This window comes from Ananas comosus, linkage group 15 (assembly GCF_001540865.1).
Source record: "Ananas comosus cultivar F153 linkage group 15, ASM154086v1, whole genome shotgun sequence".
NCBI lineage: Eukaryota > Viridiplantae > Streptophyta > Magnoliopsida > Poales > Bromeliaceae > Ananas > Ananas comosus.
Window position 1 is genome coordinate 2092375 of NC_033635.1, and position 23122 is coordinate 2115496.

At 33.8% G+C, this 23122-nt stretch overlaps 2 protein-coding genes across 7 annotated transcripts; one reads left to right on the plus strand and one right to left on the minus strand.

Moving 5' to 3' along the window:
• LOC109720916 (vacuolar cation/proton exchanger 2-like) lies at nucleotides 6023-12013 on the plus strand. 4 transcript variants are annotated; one of them, XM_020248273.1, is made up of 12 exons: nucleotides 6023-6168; nucleotides 6939-7190; nucleotides 7312-7379; nucleotides 7478-7506; nucleotides 7627-7823; nucleotides 7915-8127; nucleotides 8907-9041; nucleotides 9689-9805; nucleotides 9888-9941; nucleotides 10347-10463; nucleotides 11140-11233; nucleotides 11493-12013. In XM_020248273.1, the coding sequence occupies exons 2-12, from the start codon at nucleotides 6939-6941 to the stop codon at nucleotides 11501-11503; spliced, it is 1287 nt and encodes a 428-aa protein (XP_020103862.1). In that variant the 5' UTR covers nucleotides 6023-6168; the 3' UTR covers nucleotides 11504-12013. The 4 variants fall into 4 exon arrangements, with proteins under 4 accessions (XP_020103862.1, XP_020103863.1, XP_020103864.1 ...); XM_020248274.1 differs by lacking the exon at nucleotides 11140-11233; XM_020248275.1 differs by lacking the exon at nucleotides 9689-9805.
• Nucleotides 12252-21018, minus strand: LOC109720915 (phytoene dehydrogenase, chloroplastic/chromoplastic). Of its 3 annotated transcripts, none has more exons than XM_020248271.1 (15): nucleotides 20807-21018; nucleotides 19927-20199; nucleotides 19546-19678; nucleotides 19240-19328; nucleotides 18901-18958; nucleotides 17902-18057; nucleotides 17554-17702; nucleotides 16781-16900; nucleotides 16384-16597; nucleotides 16204-16306; nucleotides 15940-15987; nucleotides 15092-15137; nucleotides 14522-14709; nucleotides 13867-14029; nucleotides 12252-12508 (listed from the first exon to the last, which is right to left on the minus strand). In XM_020248271.1, exons 2-15 carry the CDS (start codon nucleotides 20191-20193, stop codon nucleotides 12446-12448), a joined length of 1797 nt encoding a protein of 598 aa, XP_020103860.1. In that variant the 5' UTR covers nucleotides 20194-20199; nucleotides 20807-21018; the 3' UTR covers nucleotides 12252-12445. The 3 variants fall into 3 exon arrangements, with proteins under 3 accessions (XP_020103860.1, XP_020103861.1, XP_020103859.1); XM_020248272.1 differs by having other exon boundaries at nucleotides 19978-20212; XM_020248270.1 differs by having other exon boundaries at nucleotides 19927-20212.

Genomic DNA, 23122 nt, shown 5'->3' on the forward strand with positions numbered 1-23122 from the left:
ATTTTTAAAATAAAAATATATTAAAAAATTATTTTTTATATAAGAAGTAAAGATAATTTAATTATTTTGCCCTTTCCGTTAATGTCGCATTCTTCAATCTCCACACCTCAGATAAACTTACATCATAAGTAATATTATTGTCTATTTTTGTAACTTAATAAATAATAAATTATAATAAATAAAAATTAATATAATTATATCTCTATACAATTATAAAATAAAATTTAAAATAACTATATTAAATTTAATTTAATAAATTATATAATGCAACAAATAAAATTCTGAAGTTTAAAAATTATTAACATTTAATAAATTAATTTTTCATCATTTTTTAAATATATACAAATTAAATAAAAAGATATATTAAAACTTAACTAACCAAATTTTCATCATATTTTAAATATACAATTTAAAGAAAAAAATTAATAACTTCTATATCACCATAATTAAGTTCATATTTTTCAACTCCTCACTTACCAAAATTGACTTCGCCCAATAAAAGAGCGGAGGCAATTTCGGTAGGTGAACTGAATTTTCAACTGTAATAATATTACGATGAACCAAACAGCAAAAGTGATCAGTTTTCGCCGAAAATCACTTTCTTCTATGTGACACCCCATTAATCCCACAACGGATGAAAATGAATTGTTATTGAATATATAAGAGAACTTTACCCTAATAAGAGTAATGCTTCTATACTTTTTTTTTTTTGGTTACCGTTCATTCACGCGTATTCAACGGCTCAGATTTAGTTTTTTTTAAATTGTGACCTGCAATAGCAGGTCACTTTGGGAGAGGTACCGGTTACCAGGTACCTCAAAAAAGAATATTTTTGTCTTTTAATACATGGGCAATTTAGTCATTTTACATCTACTATATTTTTAAAATTTTTATTTTTTCTTTGTTTCCTTTTGCTCTCTCTATCTTTCCTTTCATAATTTGGCATTTCATATAAGAAAAATTTCAAATGATTTGACAATATGATCATTGAATTTAAACTTTAAATAGTAATATAAAATTTCTCTAATTTAAATTTCACTTTTAAATTTAAAATTTAATATTATATTCAAATTTATATTTTAAAAATTTAAGTTTCATATAAATACTTTGAAATATGGTAAACAGAAATAATTGTTTGAATTCTAGTCTTCTGGTTTAGGTTTGATTTTGGGTTTCGAAAAATTGGTCAGTTTTGAATTTGGATATGGATTTTTGAAATCCGTCGAGTTCGGAAATAAGTTTTGTGATTGTTAGTCAGATTCGAATTCAAATTCCTAACTATTTTTTTTCTCACCAATAATTCTAATCTTTTTAATTTATATGTTTAAAATTATATTTAAAATATTTATTAGCTCTAACAGTTAAATTATCATTCTGTTTAAAATATTTATTATCTTTACCGGTTCCAAATTGTTCTTAATGTTATTCGGTTCAATAGGTTAAAATCAGATTCTTGATAGAATAGGTCAAAGTCTGATCAGTCAAATCAATCGGTTCAATCTAGTTTTTAAATCATTGAATTTAAAATTTAAATAGTAATATGAAATTCCTCTAGAGAAATCTAGTTGTAGAAATCTTACTCTCTAAGTTTTTTATGCATTACGTTTTAAACTGGTGCGAATAAACTGTATTTTAAATCTTGGTAGAAATTTAGTTTTTAAATAGTAATATGAAATTCCTCTAATTTAAATTTCACTTTTAAATTTTAAGTATTTAATTTTTAAAATTTAAATTCATCGTATTTAGAAATAAAACTATTTCTAAAATTTCTATAATTTAAATTAATGCATAATTTGAGAAACACTAAAATATTTAAAGTAGATTCCTAAATTAATGCCTAATAATTTCATAAATTTGGTTAATCAATTAATTTTCTAAATTAGTACTAATTAATGCATAAATTTAGGACCTCAATTAAAAATTTCTTTAAATATTGTATTATTTAATTACCAAACTAACCTTGAATAAAATAATCATTTTACCTGCTAAGTATTAAACTTATATTTTTACCCTCTATTAATCAACGGTTAAGATTTTTTTTATTTTTTTAAAAAAAAGTACCGAATCATTTCTCCCCTAATAATAATAGCTAGGCTTAAGTATTTTAGGCCGGTGATTTTGGCTCACCAAATTATTATTGTTAGTGATCGAGTCATTACATTTGATATCGAAGCCGATTCACCAGCTGAAAGTGTGAGATAAGTTTTGGCCGAGTCAGGGTGGAATGACAGATTAAGATAGGGTCGGTGAATGACAGGCTGAATTAGGATCGGAATGAGAAGACTAGTGAACATCGTTCGATTCGCTAGCTGAAAGTATAGGATAAGTTTTGACCGAGTCAGAATCGAAATGATATATTAAGATAGGATCGGTGAATGACAGACCAAGTCAGGATCGAAATGATAAGATTAGCGAACATCGCTCGAAATGACAGATTAAGTCAGGATGGAAATGATAAAACTAATAAAAATTGTCAGATCACTGTGTGTCTAGGGCTGACGCAGATAGGGGGGGTTTGACCGTGCAGTCCCACGCACAAAACCGTGCGGAGCTTGTCTCAAAAAGCTGCACGATGCGGCCCATTCGTGGGTCGCACAGGGTCATCGTTCCTGCACCAAATATTAGTTTTAGATAATTTATTTATTTTAATAAAATATAATTAAAATATTTTTTTTGTCGTTATATTTGGTTAATTTATAATACATTCCGACTACATAATGAACGACAACTTATTTTAAAAATATACTGAAACAAAAATATATTCTTTTAAATCTTTCTATTTCTTCCTAAATTAATATCTTAAATATTCTTAAAGAACTCAGGTTGGAGTTCATATAGAAAAAAAGTAAACGTAAATTTTATATATTTTTATTTAAAGTTAATTTCTTTTCACATCACGCTTGTTAAACTCTTTTTAAATATACAATAAATTCAACGTAATATTTAAATTTTTGAATAAATAAATGTAAAATTTACACCTCACTTTTCACTTTTTCAGTGTACAATCCGCATTTCTCTTCTTAATTAAGAAGACAAAAAAAAAAAAGAAGATAAAAAATTCTCAGCGAGTCGGACGGCTTACCATTTGGATGCATGGTAAACATAGAAAGACTCATTCAACCATTGCAAGATGATTGAGACATTAATAAGATACTAATAATACTTCGAATAAGACACATGAATTAATTTAGGTCATTTAATTCCTCAAGATTCAAGCACTATGCATGTATTTGACGAGGCAATCTATCAATCTATTTCTATATATTATTTCTCATAAAAATTGCCACATGGCAATTCCTCCTTCACCCCCTCTCCACACTCTTTGATGCTTCGCCTTCCCACCTCATCTCTACCCAATGTTTTGTCTTTCCATCCGCCAACTTTCTAATTAATGTATTCATATGATTTATTTTTATCTAAACAAATCGTTAAAAAAATATATATCTATTTGCTGTTGTAACTTTTATTATTGTTATATATGATTTATTTGTTGTTGTAACTTTTGTCACATTTGTATATATTTAAATTAAAAATTTTTAAATTTTAATTTTGTCAATTTTTTATCTTTTATAACATTAGCCCGTCACAATGCACGAGTAACTTCACTAGTATTTTTTATAACATATGCTGTTAAATAAAAACAAACATGATTACAAGCCAAAGATAATTAATTTCGTCCTCAAATTTCGAGATCCATAACTTTTGATAAGATTGTATTTTAGGAGCAGGACTGCTGTGCTTCATAAGCCGTTTTCGATGATAGAATTTTTGAATTGATGATTGGCTTCGCTAAATTTGATCTAGCATATTTAAAATTTCTAAAGAATAATTTTTATAATTTTTTAATATTATTTACTTAGTGATCGAAATGTTTCAAAATTAATAATTTTTAATAATTAATGTCTATCGTTTTCAAGTTTAACAGTGTAGAAGTGTTCAAATCAGATGAAATTTTGATGCAAATTTTTTTATACTATTCACAACAGGATCAATATCTCTAATTGAAAATTTTAGTGTTATATCATTATTTTTTATAGAATTTTTATTTTCAGCTATTGATGTTAAATCCTTCTGATTGCTAGTTGAATGATATCGAAAAATCGTAAAAATTATTTTCTAAAAATTTCAAATACGCTAAATAAAAACTAACAAAGCCGATCATCGATTCGAAAATTTTACCATCGAAAACGGCTTAGGAAGTATAGAGGCTTTCAGGCTCCTAAGAGCACGACAGCCCTGCACATATTTTAGTTCCTAATTAACGATATTTTGCTTCAGTCCTTATCATAAAGTAAGTAAATATTGTTTCTCACTTGATCTGTACACCTCTGCACTGAATTTATTGACTCATTATCTATGTACTTTCAATTCAACGATTCAATTTTTGTATATGAATCTATGGACGTTAGAATTAGAATATTAGGTGAAGAAAGAAATTGATAAATATATATAAAAAAATTATATAAATGGACAGAGGTGGCCAATAATTTATTCTTAGATAATAATCGGCATGAGAATTAGAGTAAAATGTTTATAAACTTTTAGGAACAACTAATGTTGAACTTATAGGTCTAAGAGCTAAAGTAAAACTTTGCTAAAAGTTCGAGATAAAATAGTACAATTTATCTATAATAAAATGATAATTTTAAAAAAATAAGATTAAAATATTTATATATAATGCAGTTACTAGGCCACAAGATGATGATGATCCAGGGAAGTAGCAAGTTTTTTTTTAAAAAAATTTTGGGTAAATTTCAATTTGTCCTTCCTGGCTTAGTTCATTTTTTACTTTCAAAAAAATAAAATTAATTATTATATAATTTTATATTTATTTTTATTAAAAAAGTTTACTATCAAATAAGATAATAAAATAAATTTTTTGATAACGACAGTATACTTAAGTGTAAAAAAAATAAAATATGCTAATTATAAAATAATTTTTTTAGAGAAAAAAAAGTATGTTGCCTATTTCGTTTATTTTTTTATAAATAAAAATAAAAAAATAGAATATCAGATATCAACAATTAAATAGCTGAAAATGATAAGTGAAATTATAAAAAAAGTTAAGTGCAACTTTAAGCTATACTAGTGAATTACCCGCGCGATGCTGCAGATATAAAATTATTTTTATAATAAATTATATATTTTTTAATATTTTTATATAGTTTTATAAGTCTAATTATTAATTAAATAAAAAGTTATATAAAAATAATTATGCGCAAAGTAAATTTATACAATAATTTATTTTATAAAATTTATATGAAAAGAATTTGAGATAAATCTATCAAAAATAATTTAAGAAAACCAATAAATAAAAGGAAAATAAAATTGTAAAAAAAATTATTTAATAAAATTAATTATATATATACACACATATGCACTATATTTTTTAAATTTTAGTCCTAAAATTTAAATTCTCTATTTTTTTAAACAGCGATATTTTATGTAATTTAAATTGCATTTATTAGGTTAGATTTTATTACGCAATTTACTACGCGTATTATTAGAATTTAGAGATTTAAAATTTTAAATTTTGAAAAGTTTAAAATTTGAAAATAAATATTATAATTTAAAATATAAAATATTAAATTTAAAATTTAAAACTTTAAAATTTAAAAATATCAAAATTTTAAATTTTGTATTATATATATGTGTGTAGAAGGAGAGAGAAGAGGAGGGTTGGGGGGATACGTGTCACTCTAAGGTTTTTCAAATCCTCCTTTAATGTAGTTAATTAATAAATAAAAAATAAAATAAATAAATAGATTATTATGTTGCGGCAAATTAAAGTGTTTTTTTTTCTTTATTAATTCCTGAGGAAATAAAAGGTTATTTTAAGGCTTTTTTTTTTTTGACCCTCATTCGAAGAACTTAAAAACCTAAAATTAATGAATTAATTAATTAAAGTACTGTTTTTGGCAAACGCACGATCTCTGTCGTCGTCCGATCAAATCCATTCTCAAATCTCATCCCACACGACGCGAAGCTTCCCGGCTTTTTCCTCTCCCCTTCTCTCTCTCTCTCCTCTCTTTCTCCCCCCCCCCCCCCCCTCTCTCTCTCTCTCTCTCTCTCTCTCTCTATTGTTGATGATTCGTGATCCAATCGCAGGTCCCAATACTTCGGACGCCGATCCGTCCAACAATTTAGTGGGAGGGAAAATTAGGGCAGGTGAGATCTCGTCTCTGATCGATTAGGGATTTTTTCTGCCCTTTTTTTTTCCTTTTTTTGGTGTTAAAGTTTCTATTTTTCTCATTGGAAATGTGATTGATTTCGAAATGGAACGCTGGATCTGTGATTCCTCGCGGATAAATTGAGTAGCTGTGAATTAGCTGTTTATAATGGGAGTGGAGCACCGATGCATGCTAATCTTTTTTGTTTTTTCATCGGTTTTACTTAAAAAAGCCGTTTTTTTTTTTCATTCATAATGGTGCAAAATAAATTAGAGATGATTTAGTTTTATTTTTATTGCCTGCGTCTTTGTTTTGTACTTTGTTTGTGCATTTGATTAGGGCAGCGGATTAACGGAATGGGCTTTTTGTGAATTTTCTGTGGTACCAATTGTTAATTAATCTGCTGATAGATGTTAAAGTGGGTAAAAGGTCCTGTTTGGCCCAGCCGGAGCTTCTGCAGAAGCGCCTTCTGACTAGAACTGTTTGAGAAAACCCTAATTATTCTTCAATCCAATCATCCTGGCGGCTAAGTTTCAAATTAGAGCGTCTAATTTTGATGCCCAAAATATCACTTTGACTTCTTGCTCAATCCAGAAGCTCGGGACTTCTATGTTGCCGAATTCTTGGCTTTTACTTCTGGACCGAAAAAGTTGATTACAAGTCAGGCCTAACAGATACAATTGTTTAGTTATGTTTGGAATCAGCCTTACAGTCGAAGGTTAATGAAAATAATAATGTATAATATGTTTGATGGTTCTTGGAGTCCAGATGGGGGCCAGAGAAGAAACAGTTCATGAACTCGATGGTGAGACAATTGCTGGTTCACCTCTATCCGTGAGGAAGATGCAAACGTTCGAGCATGTTGGGTCACTTGCGGCCGTTGCACAAACATTTGCCCCTAGGAGGACAAGGAGTAGACTTTTTATGAGCATTTACATTGTTATAATTCAAGCCAAAATTAATGTTCTCTTGCCTTTCGGACCGTTGGCGGTCATGCTTCGCTATCTCACTGGAAAGCATGTAAGAATTGTCAATCTTTGTATGATGGTTTATATCTTTTTGGGTAGCCTATTCTTAAAAGAATGTGTTCTACTGCCTTTATGAACTAAGCATAGTTATATTGATTTCCTTTACTTCACAGGGATGGGTTTTCCTTTTCAGCTTGATTGGTATAACACCTTTAGCTGAGCGGTTGGGATATGCAACAGAGTAAGTTGTGATGGATTTTTGAGTCGGTCTTAATTCGAGTTGTCCTTAGCTTGATTCTAGGTCTGTCCATTTACATGATATTCTTGTTATTTGTGCAGACAACTCGCTTGTTATACTGGCCCAACAGGTGCTTTTCTCTTTGTATCTGCAAATTACCTTATCTCTGTTTACAAACCATGTTCTTCTTGTTTCTTCTCCTTTTTTCTTTTCCATATTTGGTAATGCAATCAACATCTGGGAATTGCAGTGGGGGGCCTTTTGAATGCTACATTTGGAAATGCAACAGAGATGATTATATCAATATATGCACTGAAAAATGGAATGATCCGTGTCGTCCAGCAGTCTTTACTGGGTTCTATTTTATCGAATATGCTCTTAGTTCTTGGATGTGCTTTCTTTGCTGGTGGTATGGTTCATTGCGACAAAGATCAGGTCTTCAACAAGGTAGTTTGTCTGAAAAGCAAAGCCATTTCGTTGTACATGTTTTCTTTGTCTAGTTGGTTGCTGTGTTATATCTAGCATTTATTGACTTCAGGCATCAGCTGTGGTGAACTCTGGATTATTGTTAATGGCTGTCATGGGGTTGATGTTTCCTGCCGTGCTTCACTTTACACACTCGGAGGTGCAATATGGAAAATCAGAAGTTGCTCTGTCAAGATTCAGCAGTTGCATCATGCTTGTCGCTTATGCTAGCTACCTCTATTTCCAGCTTAAAAGTCACCGCAGTTCATACAATCCTATTGTTGAAGTAAGTTGTCCCAGAAAATTGGCCTCTTATTTTGAGTGTTGATTCAATTATGTAGAGAACTGTTGATTATGCTTGTGGCTTATGCTAGTTAACCCTAGTGCTGTCATCTGATTTCTTCAACGCTAAGTACAGAATAAAGCGATCGAAGTTGGTCAACTGAAAAAAAATGATGGAATTGCAATAGTACCTTTCCTGGAGTGTGATTTCCATGAATTGGCGATATAGATATCTTGCCATGTTCTACTATAACATGTCGAGTGCTATAAAGTATAACAGGTATAATACAAGGCTTGTCAAAATAAGTTTTCTAATATTCATTAGGATTTTGGATGTTTTATCCATTCTCTGACAAAGTGGACTTTATTCATGTCCACGGCTGTTTGTATTCCATGTTCTTCTGCAATTTACTGCTTGGTCAGGAATTTCAGACTTTCTATAGGTGAATAATTGATTTTTATGTAACGGATGACAAGTAGTGCTGAAAAATTTTCAAAATAAATGAGGACAAAATTTACATTCAATGGGGGCCCTTGGAGATGGTAAGGAGGAATAAAGGAAATAAAAGCAACATTAGATGAACTATAAATTGTCTGAGTTGCCTATTTTGGCACATTGCTATTGATGCTATAGTTTAAGAGAGCAACACGATAAATTTGCTATCCTAGGAGAATCATGAATGGCATTTTTTTTATCTGGCTAATGCCAACTGTCAGTTTTATAATATTATATGCATCAAATGGGCTATCAATAAAACACTTGTATGTTATTTAATATCACAGGAAGAGGGATCTAATGAGGGTGATAGTGATGAGGAGGAGGTTCCTGAAATAACACAATTGGAAGCAATCTGTTGGCTTGCTGTATTGACCATTTGGATTTCCGTTCTCTCCGGTTACCTAGTTGATGCAATACAGGTATAAGTTACTTTATTGCGTAGAGTTGTCGTTTCGCCTTGTATATTTGATTCCTTCCGTTTCTTTTCTGGGAATGCTAAAGAACTAACCCTGTTATGCTTCTATTTGCTTCCTAGTGGCTGGAGAAAAAATCCATCAATTAGAAAGCTAATCTTTTATTAGATGAATGTGTAAATTCTATTCTTCTATTGTAAATTACACTATGATTCTTAACCTCTTAGTGTACCTTCTGTTTAGTCCTCCAAAGTTCCATAGGAATTGCTACAATTAAGTCTCTAATGTTTATGTACTGAGATGTACGGGCAACAGTCAGGCAAGCAGTTAAACAAGTTGAAAGGTTGATTAGTCAATTTGTCTGACATGTGATGGTTCTGACTTAAAATATAAGATTTCTCCTATCCATTTATTTTTGGTTTATGCCATATCAACTGTTCTAGAGTAGTTCAACATGTGGCGCTGTAAGCAGTCCCTGTAATGGTTGTTATTTTGTGAGGAAGATATTCATGCTGCTTTATTGACTCTCCTTGATGTCTATATGTTTGAAGTCTGTGTGTAAAATTTTTGATGCATTAAATGCTATGATGTTAAGACCATAATAGAACCATTTGGTACATTATACATAATTACCTACTTGGTTCTGTTTTCAGGGAGCATCTGAATCTTTGAACTTGCCGGTTGCTTTTATTAGCGTTATTTTACTTCCTATTGTTGGCAATGCTGCTGAGCATGCTAGTGCTATTATGTTTGCCATGAAAGATAAGCTTGTAAGTGTTATAAATGTTTCTGAGACTCTTTTGTGTGTATAATCCAATTGGTTTGTTCATGAATCCTTTTTTATCCCTTTAGGACATAACATTGGGGGTTGCAATTGGATCCTCTACACAAATATCAATGTTTGTGGTAATCATCTAAACTTATAAAACTTACCTGCTTTCCATGTACAAGTTCTTCAATTTGTAACCGTCAAACTCTAGCAAATTGATTTGTTCTGCAGTATCATCAACGATATTGTATATATTACATAAAATCACTGAAAAGAATGTTTTATCTTTTATCTTTTTTCCCTGTCATTCATCTTTTTCTCAAATTCCTATAACGAACATATGATGAAAATGGTAAGCTACCAAAATGAATGTGGTGAATGTTTGCTGTGTTTCACAAAACTAGTAAATCTCAGTATTTGTGGATAAGTAAAGCACTATACGAATGTTTTCCGTAGTTATCTCAATCGAAGTGGGCATCTCCTGTATCAGATATGCATATTGACTGCATGGCGCACTCATTAAAGTTTCTGTGGTTTTGCAGATTCCATTCTGTGTGGTCATCGGTTGGATGATGGGGAAGCGAATGGACTTAAATTTTCAATTATTTGAGACTGCAACCCTCTTTATAACAGTACTGGTCGTGGCATTTATGCTTCAGGTTCGTATTAAGTGGCAATCAGCATATGTTGCGTTTTATACATTTTAGTTTCTTAATTAATGAAGTTTCTCCTTTCATGATAAAAGCTATGCTTGGTTTTCTACAGTCGAGACTATAACCATCTGTATTAGGATGGAACTTATTATCTCACAATTGATTTTATATTCTTAGGAGTATGACTTCATTAAATGGCTGCGCACTAATCATATATCTCTCTTCTTTAATAATCTCTTTCTTCTTTGTTTAAAAGATATTTTGCTGGTTCGCTGATATCATCCCGCTTATAACATGAGTGTATGGAATTTTTTACCAAATACTAGCTGCATGTGGAGAGTATATTTGATGGATTCATATGAATATAGCGAGTAAAAACCAACTCTCAACTATCTAAAGCTTGTTTGCATATGTGAACTCTTGACTATATGGTTACACATGAAGAAAGAACTGCTATAAGCAACATAGGCTTGGCTTCTTTCGCTCAAATTTCAGGTTTGAATAGGCTCATTCGAGTCTGGAAGGCTCAGCTCAGCTGAAGTAGCCGATGAGATGAGCCATTTACTGATTCTGACATTCAGCATATTATAGCATGAATAATTAGAACTGCATTTTTCTTTGTGTGTTTAAGTAGATTCACCTATTAACTAAGTTTCTTAAATTGTGTGTTACTGGTTTTCAGGAAGGTACTGCAAACTATTTTAAGGGGCTAATGCTTATCCTATGCTATCTTATAGTTGCTGCCAGTTTCTTTGTGCACATTGACCCTGCTGCCAGTAAGTACCAGAAAAGATTTGCATGAACTATTTAACCATTTTAGTAACCGCACTTTGGAATGATTATTTAGGGGCTATTGAAGTTAATTTTTTGTCATATACTTGACCATATATCTGTACTATCACCCGAAATCTGTTCCTGATGGAAGGAAATATGTAATGCCTTTTTGCACAGGCTAGTAGGCAATGGTTATTTCTCAAGAATAGTTTGTGTTAATTCCTAACTGCAAATTCTTGAAATTTGTTGGTTATGTTGCAGGTGATGATTAATAAGTTCGTATTCATCGCCAAATTGTCTTATTCTGACAATCAGCCAACCTGCTGGACTAGACATATTAACCAAGTCAGATTAGAGCACTAAGACAGGTTCGACGTATGGCAATTCTCAACCCTCAAAGTTTGAGTAGTCTCTTTTGGATCTAGTTAAGTGCTCCATTGCCCAAGAAGCCTATGAAAGTTTGCAGGTTAAGCACAGATTCAATCGGATTCACTTGCTTGCGGGGTGTATAGGCCATTTTTGTCACATTCTCAGCTTTATCCTTCAGTAAATGATTTTTTTCTAGGACAGAGTTGTTGTATCATCAATTGTGAAATAATCTATGCTGCAATATTCTGTCATATGCTCAGGTTATTGAGATGTTAGTTTTCCAATTGCACATGGAATACCACAAATGATAATCAATGAAAAATAGAAAGAAGATGATTCTCTCATGCATTGCAAAAACAAAAGTGAGCGTCCAGGTCATATTATATTATTCAGGCCAGAGTTGTGTATTAAAACATGAGACTCTTTGCGTGTTATTCTTGATTGAATGTTACATTCCCTAAGATCACACTTAATTCCTGCAGTGTCAGGAAACTAAGAACAGAACTAATGTGTGATATCTTCGCACTTGAAAAAATTATTGATCATTTTTGGGGTCAAAGTAACCACTGGTTGTGCGAGTGGAGGATGGATCCATGCTGGTGATCTGCAGGATGTATTTCTAACAGTAAAGCATTAAATACATACTGTACCTCTGGTGAATCTAAATATATTGCATTCTATTAATATCAAAGTTTTAACTCAGTTGTTACAGTGCCCTCTTTAGGATTCCACACTTCATGTGAAAGCCTGCTTCTATTTGATATCAACCCATGACAAGGTAATACGTGCTTTGGAAAGAGGTGAAAATAAAAAAAGAGAGCTCCAGCTCTGTATTCACTCCTATCCTATGCAATGGAAACTTCAGCTTGAGTCCTCTTCTGGGCCCGATTGGCTAGCAAATTGTAATCCTACAAATTCAAGTCACCAAATTAATATGTAAAGCCTGTTGAACAAGTAAGCATATGAAAGTTTCAACAAACCTGCTAAAATGGAACCTGCTAAAATGGTGCTTTTAATCACCATATTACCAAACTAGGACGTGAAAGAAGGCAACGCTTTAAGAATATATCAGAGGAAAGAAAGGGATCTTAGCTACACTTCTATGGAGATAAATAAGGCTGTGCCTGTTTTATAAATGACAATACCCCAAACAATAGTCAATCCTGGAAACACGTGAACTAACTTCAAGAAAGCAATCTTTTTACTTAAAATAGTTTTGAATGCAGAATCGATATACAGATGCCAAGCCATTGATATTGGTGGGGTGTTGGGTTCATGAGTTCTGAGTCTTAGGAGGACTCTGCTAGAGACTGTATTCGGGTACTCCAATTCTCAAAAAGAAAATAAAATAGAATAAAATAAAAAAAATTCACTTAATAGTAAAACTATCTTGTTCAAACCTGGGACACACCTGCTCGTGTTCAGAATAAAGGCAGGCCCAGTTTGAGGCTTAGGTTCCATTTGGAATTGCGTAAAAATAGTGTTATGATTGATAACAAAGTACGATAAAAGAATATTCTATTTATTTTTGTGCATAATATTGTCTTCCGCATATCGCAACGAATCGACTACGATATAGTTTCTACGGTCCCACCAGAAAACAGAGAAACATATTCCTATAGGCTTTCGCTGCAACTTTATTGACTCTCCTTCCAATTCTATTTGGTTTATTAGTGTTAAATAAGCCTCAATGCTGAACAGGCCCCCTAGAGTATATTTGTCTAAAATCCAAGCCTCCGGTCGGTTGGGACAAAATAGATTTGTTTACCCTGAGCGCTAGTTGACCGAGGTTTCCAGAACCTGAATTTTTGCTGATCCTGCATAGGTATGCGTGCATGTGTGTGTGGACATGGGTGCACACTCCCTTGTTGTGCGAGCCCATGTGCAATTAACAATATTGCATCATGATTTTCTATGCTTGAGAGATAAAAACGACTACATGCATATATCCCTGCGAAATCGTTGTCTCCATTGAATGTGACGGTTTGTATAAAAAAAACCAAACCGTGCTCTTATTTTATATAACATATACGTAAGAAATTAAGTTTTGAAAGGGATATGTGAAAATCAAGATTTTGCAGGGGCATATACATATGTAAATATAATTATTTCCTTGGACCATATATGCAAATATTTCTGAAGGAAAATTTTCTATCAAGTAGCTCATCTTAGAGGTAAATGATATTTTCTAGCAAGAGGGCACAAAGAAGTTCTGAGCAATAAGTGTAAACAGTTGGACAGTGGAAACAGGGAGAGAAAATAGTACCTGTACAATAGCCTGTGCACAAAGCTTCCCAGATAGAACAGCACCCTCCATAGAAGCTAGGTATTTCTGTTTTGTGTAATCGCCAGCCAGATAGAACCCTTCGATTGGGGATCTTTGCAAAGGGCGGCATGATTCACAGTTCGGGATAGTCTTGTAAACCGATCTGCAACAGTCCACAGCGAGAATTATGACAAGAAAAAAAAAAAATAGAACTAGGGAGACCTTATTCAAAAGCCGCATAAAATTACTAGTTTAGAACTCGACAAACTAAAATGGCGTCAAAAATGCAAAGCATTAAACTGCACTGGGTATTTTAAAGACCCATATAATGCAATAAATCAAAACCTGCTTAATCTGACCAGTTGCTTTGATAAAAACAATTGTCATCAATTCAATGCCCTTCACTTTGAGCCATTCTATATTTTCCCTTCTTCAAAAGTTCTTAACAGTTAGATTGCACACTCACTTGCATATAGTCGCCCTCTTTGTTTAGTTTTTTCTTTTCATTTTTTATTTTACACTTCAACCGTTTATTTGCGCTATAACATATCATCAATGACAAGATTACCCTTCAACTCCACACTTCCACAGATACAAGTTTTAACAGAAACAAGTAGGATAGGCGTTTTAAGTAGAATAAGTGTTTCATGCTAACCTTGGTGTTTTGACAACGTGATATTTCAGAATCTTTGCTTTACTCTGATCCGCAGCAATTTCGTCAGGAAATAACTTAGCTAGTTCTTTCATAGTAGCATCAATGATTTCAGTGTCACTGCGTGAGATCCATTCCTCTGCAGGAGCGAAAACTAACTCCAACATTGAACAGTTAGGATCATAATACTCCTGCATGGAAATTATGACAACAATTAAAGGATAGAAGTTTGGTTTTGCGATGCATACTGATGTTGATAATGAAGTTTAGCTGGCAGAATAAGTGCATATTTCATGAGAAAGCATCATAACTGAACAAATGTCCAATTTCAAGATAACAAACAGTTTTTAACACTTCTGATATTAAATGAAATTTTGTTCTGAGAACTATGGAGGTTAGAAAGGTTTGATGAGAGAGCAACAGGCTCATCCTCAAAGTGAATATACTTTCAAAGTGAATATATACTTTAGGAATCAGTAGTGAAGTTTTCTGAAGAAAAGAATAGAATCAAGCCATGCCGGTGAACAACAGAAAACTTTCACAAAAACTAACGATTTACTGAGAAACCTGTACCTTGCATGTCAAGGACATGTCTGCATACACACTCAGGAGGGGACTCCTGAAGAAACGAGTTACTATAAGAAATGTGAAGTTGATAACTACAAGACAACGGTATAATATAATTGACAAAAATTGAATATAGAAACAAAATTACGAAAATTTAGCCGTTAGAGGGAATGATAAATTTTAAAAATTAGAATCTACTGCTCTGCGGCATAAATTGGACTCAACCCATGGTCATGTGGTTCAGTAAAATTGTAACTAAAGTGCCTCAAAGCTTCTAAATAAACAAACAAAAAATTGTACTCTGCAGCTGAGATTGAATCAGTAAATGGAAAACTTCATCTGTTATGTAGGAAATACAATTATCAAAGATTTTTTTTCACTCACTCACAGTATATCACATAAATCTTACAATAGAGGAGTATCTAGCTATGGACCAGAGACAATTGGCACTACCGAATATTTCCTTCCACCATGAATACTTCAGATGCTAAGTTTAGTAGCTTAAAAATGTATGACCTACTCCTCAGAAATAGTTAACTGATAAGAAGTATTCTGAATATATTTGTTCTTTTTCTTCGAAGTGAAAAATTTTACTTGTACTATATGCTTTAGAGAACAGTTGAGAGAGTGTCATTGCTTGGTTTCTGTGAATGTTCCAAACCCTAAATGAAGAGAAAAGCTAGAAGATGAAAATGTACTCGACTGAAAAAGAAACTGTTATTTCATTTACAGATTTCAAAATGAACAGATATTAACAAGTAAATGAACACCGTATTAACGTAATCAATAATGGTTAATTACTTAAGTAGGCACCAAAAATGAAACAAGCAAACTAAACTAAGTAAAATCAGAACCTGCTGAACAAAAGATGGTCATATGTGTTCTTCAGCTTCCTGTCAAACCTGAGAAATTCAAAGAACAAGAAAGTATCCACGTTAATAATAAGCCCTCAATCAAAACAGAAAAAGTAAACCCAACAAAGCCTTATAATAATTAAGGTAACCTAGATAAGTCATCTCTTTCATTCATTGTCTTGCAGCTCCTTTTGCTAAGGAGGTTCAATTGATATACTAGAGGACAGTGAATATTGAAAATGAAACTCAAAAATTTCAACTGACCATATATGGACGTTAATCACTGGAACTCCCACCAACTTTTCCAGCTTTTTGAAGTAGGGAATTTCCCTCCACTCTTGTGGCAAAAGAAGCTTCAATATATCAACTGTTTCATCAACTAATTAGTCACACCCTAATGATAGCAATCAAACATGTTACCCTTTTCTTGTAAAGGAAGCATACCAGGAGCAGCAACAACATAAGCATCTCCCGTTATTAGAGAACCATTGCTGAGCATAAAGTGCTTTACAGTTCCATCAGAGTTCAACTCAATATTCTTTACACGTGAATTAAGTCGGACTTCACCACCCAAGGACTGAATGTGATCCACAATTGGCATGCAGAGCCTCTCTGGAGGGTTCCCATCCAAGAAAGCCATTTTGGAACCATGCTTTTCCTGTATTCTTAGAAATTAATCCTTATTCAGTTAAAATGTTGTCTATCATGCACTAAATACTATCCTCACTTAAAATTATGAGTCAAATATTTATAGACACAATAAGAATGACAACAGCTACTAAGTATGCTAAAAGCTATCAGCACTAAAAATTACAGTTTTTCAAATAAGAGACTGCTGTACCTGAAGAAAACGATTCAAAGCAATCAGAATGCACTGCATGGATAGCTCATCTGGGTTGATGAAATTAAGTGCCTTTGACATGGCAATGAAAACTTCATCATTCACTCGATCAGGAACACCCTGTACTGATCAAAACAATAATGTCAGGTACCATATGCATCCAACAGAAAAGGAAGAAAGGTTGGTTGTGAAATCAACAAGTCTTTATTAACATGAGATCATACAATACAAAGTTGACAAGAAAAAGAACCTAGAGCCAAAAATTCTGCCTTCTTTAAGTTCACTCAGGGGCTAGGTTGTTGGGAGGGGAAAATTACTCGCTATTTTCTTTTTACTGTGGTCTTAAATATTACTGTAGTAAAAAAAACAAAACAACTAACAAAGAATCAGACTGCCAATCTGCAGATAAAATTAGATTTGTTCGGTTTATCACAGCATTGCTGTTTCTTGTTCCAACTTAATCTAACAAAGATCAAAATAAAAGGAAAAAAAAATCAAAGAGATAAGAAGCTCGGACAGTTTTTTGGCATATTGATTGACGTAGCTTTATAAATTTCCCATCACGAATAGCATGAGAAATAGTTTTCATCATAAAATAGCAAAATGTACAAAGTGGCTAGGCCATTATGTCCAATGCATGTTAAATTCATCGTTTGTTAAATGCTAAGCAAGACATTCAAGTACCATTATCTCCTCGTAATTTCATGGTTTCTCAGAACATAAACTTCAAAAATTGGGTATTTGTACTTTGTAGCATACATATCCTTCTTTACCTGCTTTTTCATCCACTCGGTAACACTTAAACCATCCTGAGCTTCAACATATGCTTGGCCACCAACCATTGCGGGCAAAAGTCCAATAGCAAATTTCACCTTCTCTGGCCAAGTTAGCATTTCATTGTTCCTTAATATGGCCCATATCCCTGCCAATTACATTCTTAGATTCCATCACTATAAGTGCATTTAATAAAGAAAAATTTTAAAAAAAACACTCACATACTAGTTCTCTACAATACTATTGCATAGACTAGAAATAAGATAACTTGTTACAGAGCTTGCGTATGACAAACTAATCCGTAGATACTCACGTCTAATGGAGTAATCATGATTCTATTTTCATACCATTCAATGGTGCAGGCAGAGATTCTGGAAAATCAAATCGGCTGAACTCTCCTGGCTTGTTTGGCATCGCAAATATCATAGAATGCTCCTTCCATTGCAAACGATCATTAATGCCAAGTTCACCAAACAAATTCTGCATGTTGGGATATGCTCCAACTTCACCGCAGCAGTCAAAAGAGGAGCATGTTATGGACATGATGCATTGAAAATAATACGAACAGAAAAATGAAAAGAAGATGGACTACAAGTACCCAACAAAGAAAAAGAATAAAAGTAAAGAGAAGCCTATGAAAGTTTTCTAAAATCCAAAAAAAAATTGTCTCATAGTGAGGATGACTACAGAGAAACAAGAACATATGAAAACTTTCATAGGCTTCTCTTTACTTTTATTCTTTTTCTTTGTTGGGTACTTGTAGTCCATCTTCTTNATAAAAGTAAAGAGAAGCCTATGAAAGTTTTCTAAAATCCAAAAAAAAATTGTCTCATAGTGAGGATGACTACAGAGAAACAAGAACATATGAAAACTCATGAGGTTACTTTAAGAATAGATTCACCAAAAAGCAAAACTGATTCAATGGTTATTAATTGAGCAAGTCATACATGAGTAACTTGTGATTGCCAAAAATCCTAAAATCTTGGTGCGACAAAGTCTCGAACAAATATTAGGAACTGTTGACTGAGTATTACATGGTATTGATTACATTGGGGAAGCTTGAATAAACTATATATATATATATATATATATATATATATATATATATATATATATATATATATGGCCACTGTAACAAGTCATACAGAAGCAACATATGCTACTGACTGCTCAGGCAGACAAATAAGATTAATGAAGTATCAAGATAAACTTGATATTGCGCAAAAAAAACTCGACTTGAATACTTTAGCCACCTTTTTAACCTTTATTAACCACAAAATAGCAAGGCGAGGGATAAGCAACAATGCTAAAATCTAAAAAGATTGAGTGCTCAGGGATATACTCACAAAATATATGAAGCCCAGTCTCGTACCAGTCTCCATCAGCATCCTTCCAAGCTGCAACCTGTTTAAAAAGGTCCTATCAGGATGAGAAACATGAAAGGTTTTTTGTTTTCAATAAGCCATGAAACTAAATTTTCATATAATGAATGACTCTTTTATGAATGACAGAGGAACCAAAAGAAGTATCATTTGCTTACGACAGTTAAAACAAAAAATCATTATTGATTAAAGCAGCATTATATGACTAGGTTTGTGACCTTAAGAAAAGAAAGTATGAGAGCATTCAAAAGCTTTGAGAGTTGACAAATGCAAGAGACAGAAGCATTCAAGTAGCTACATGACCTTTCCACCCAGGACATCTCTGCCCTCCAACAGTATAGGTTTGTGACCAGCATCTGCAAGATATTTTGCTGTTGATAAACCAGCCAAACCTACCAGAAGGCAATACTCCTCATCACAAGAGATTAAACAATGCAAATACCGAATCGAAATGGCTTAAATAAGCTTAACTGTTATGGCTTTTTAAGTTTATGATGCAACACAACGGAACAAATAAAACAGAAAATTTCTGCACAAAATATTGCGGGTATAAAAAAAAGGGGCCCCAGCAAAATACACGGAAACAGTATGAACAGTAAAATGTCTTACCTGCACCAGCAATTACAACCTGCAGTGCTTTATTTGGACGTGCGCCACTACGGAAAAATGATGAAAGCTGAGCAGCTTCTACAAAATTGACGGTATTCTCAAGTTCAGGCCTTGGATAGTCCTTGCAGACAATCTATTGTGGGAGACGAATCAAAAAATTATTCGTGGTGACATTGTCAGAAAAGATCGAAAGGGGCTATTTGTTTTATCAGAATTTAGAAACCCAGAATCCACTTCAATCTGAAGTGCCTGGTCCTGCCATTTGGGCAGCCAGGAATGCGCCATTTCGACCAGAAATGGAGAAACAAATCAGGGCACTTGCAACCTTAGAATTTAATGCCGATATATTCGAAGTGGAGCTCACGAGAAGGTCACACTTACAAATAAAATAACAGGTCTCGACCTGGATATGAATATAGAAGGACATGAAACCTGCAAATGGCCCGATTGATGGTTTGACCTTCTTGTGCTCCATGGAATGGAAGATTCCAAGCGGCAGCCCATGTGCTCACAATTTTTGAATCCTTTGACGGTGTTGCATCTTGAATTTCTGCTAAAAGAGCATCTTTGAGAAGGATTATGACTACGAAAATATCTATTCTGGATAGCTCCATTAATATTTGCAGCAGACACGCACCCCACGTCCATGTTAACCTGCGAAAAAAAGCTGTTCCAACTCAGGATTAACTTCGCAGCCCACTTTGATTTGCAAAACTTTGAACCACGACAAGTAAGAATTTCAGTAATCCCCAAGATAAGGAACAAACTTGTAAGCAGTATATATAGCAATTTACTTTCTGGAACGAATAAACAAAACGAATTGTAACAAAAATGGCATCTTGTAACAGCTCAGTAAATACATCAGAAGTTCAAATTCAACAATACGATTGCTTAGAGCTGTTCGAAGAAGCAGCGACAGCTTTTCATCAAAATCTCCTAAACTGCTTCCGATAGAAGCTAAAAGCAGAACAAAAATAAAAGTTCTGATTAAGGGTAAGAATCTGAATTCAGATTTCCAACAAATACTCCCAAAACAGCATAAAACTGAAGCATAACTCAACTAATTCAACAATTAAAAGATAAGCAGCGGATCCACAGAAATAGACTAAGCTTGCCGAAGCTGAATTTGAGAGACCCTAGCTTCAAAGAAGCCGAAAAAACACCAATTTCTCACCAAATCCCCCCGTAGAAACCATAACTTTACTGCAAAACAACAGAAAAAAGGGGGCCGGGGGAGGAACAACTTCGCAGCGATGCTTACCGAGTACTAGAATTGGAGATTAGAGTTCGCGGAGGAGGGGGGATTTGAAACCTACGGGAGCAAAAGCTAGGGTTTTAGTAATGCTCATGCAAAGAGTAAGAGGAGGAGGAAGACGAAGAAGAAGAAGAAGAAGAGGTGGTGGGTTTGGTTTTTTCAAAATCGCTTTTTTTTTTTTTGGGTGAGGGGAGAACGGAGTTTGCAAGGGTGCGGTCGAGTGGTGGTTTATGTACGCACCGCGCTTTAACACGCCACTACCCGTTGATAAAGTACGTCGTGGACCGGCCCACCACGTCATCTATAGTCCAACCAATCACAGCACAACACATTGGGACCGCTCAACTATATATCTTTGCCAAAGAGGCCCCTTAATATTTAAGTAAGAGTTTTTTTTAAAAAAGAAAAAATTAGCACGCTACACGCTTTCATTTATAGAGAAATTAAATTAGGCTACAGGAGTGAGGCAACCGTGACCTCGAAAAGAAAAAAAAAATTGACAGTTTCTTCGTCAGTGAACTGTATTTACAGTTAGTAGGTAGTATGATTATCATGAAAAAGTAATTCCCAATATACCGTCAGAAGAGACAGCTTCCGACCAGCTAATAGGGGATCCAGTGTGATGTTTCTGAAAATCATCCCATTTCTTATCTCTCAAATGATCCACTTAAGTAAGAATTAGTTAAACTCTATAATTGTATTAGTTATTAGTTATTTAACATTTTAATTTTATTTGCTTAAAAATTGACCAGAGTTATCAAATTTCATGAAGTTAACGATTAACTTAGTCAACCTTCCAGACTAATTTGACTGAAATTATTAGATTCAAAAAATAAGTCTAAGTAATTAAAATCATCCAAATAAAAAAAATATATATAAGGTATTAACCAAAAAAGAAAAAAGAAAAAGGTTGAAAAGCTGGTTACAATAGACTACAGTTGAGGGGATCTCCGTGCAATTTACTAGTTTTCTGGGGCGGTCTATAGATCTGGTCCAGGGAGTTGTTTTTCCGCGTGGATGTGCAGTGGAGGAATATGCGCCGCTGCCTCAGTGCTACGGATAAGACAACACCGAGGGCATTCTCGGTGTAACGGTTACATTGTCAGGCGTGCCAACACGTGGCAGTTAGCGATACGTTCACGGTTTGACGCATAAAGAGCCCGTCCATGTGGGGCCCACGAAGATGGTGGGGCCCAGGAGTCGACTTCGCGTAATTCCGTATAACGGTGTTGAGAGCGTGCGTGTGTGAGCCCTTGGGCCTCAATGTATTCCTATGGCCCATGAGCCAACGAGGGCCGCAGCCCACGACACTTAGCCCATAGACCACACCCCACCGCTCATGGACCACGGCCTACATAGAATGGCCCACACCCTACGGACCTCAGCCGTGGTCCACAGCTTGAGGCCCACAGCCTACGGTCCATGGCTCACAGACCGGGCAGAGGCCTACGGCTCATGGCCTACACCCCACGGCTTATGTCCAATTGTGTATGGCTCACGGACCAAGGCTTACTTGTGGACCCAATTTATGTGGGGCCCACATGAACCAGATGCAAATCGTCAAACTTTTTGTCACTTATGCAGTAATAGTCGATTACATGTCAGCATTTCAAGAGCGCCAAGTCATCGCTTTTACATAATCTTGAAATTATACTACTCTTTACTTTGGTTCAACAGGAAAAAAAAAAAAAAAAAACTATGCACAAGATCTTCAAAAGTGCACCGCCCTTCACCAACAACTTCGTGCTATAAAATTTTTAACTAAAAAATTTTAACTTTTGTTCAAGTTCCATGTCTATAAAATTTTTAACTCTAAAATTTTAGTTTTTGTTCAAGTACTTAAAAAAAAAAAAAAAAAAAAAAAGATAGATAACATGCTATTCATTTCGTTTATTTTATTTAGAAATAAATATAGCTGAAAATGTAAATCAATTTTTTTTTTCTAATTTGCTCCAATCCACTAAAAAGTCTTTGTCAAGTTCCGTCTAAATAAAATAAAAATAAATCTATTTCAAATCCGTACTGTTTCATTAAAGAAAAGAAAACGATGCGTGAACAAAAAGTAAATTAGATAAAACAAAATAGTAAAATTAAAAAGCGGATCCACCTCGGAAACTGTTAGGTTGGAACGTGGGCCCTTGAATAGCCGTTGGAGGGGGCGCGCGCGCGAAAGAAGAGAAACAAAATGGCGGGAAACAGGTGGCCACCCAACGGTCCAATTCCGAGCTCGTCACCAGCAACTACCCCCTCCTACTTAAATGATCGGTTCCCTTTTTTTCCTTTTTGAGGTGAAACCCTAACTCCCCATTCTCCTCCCCTTCG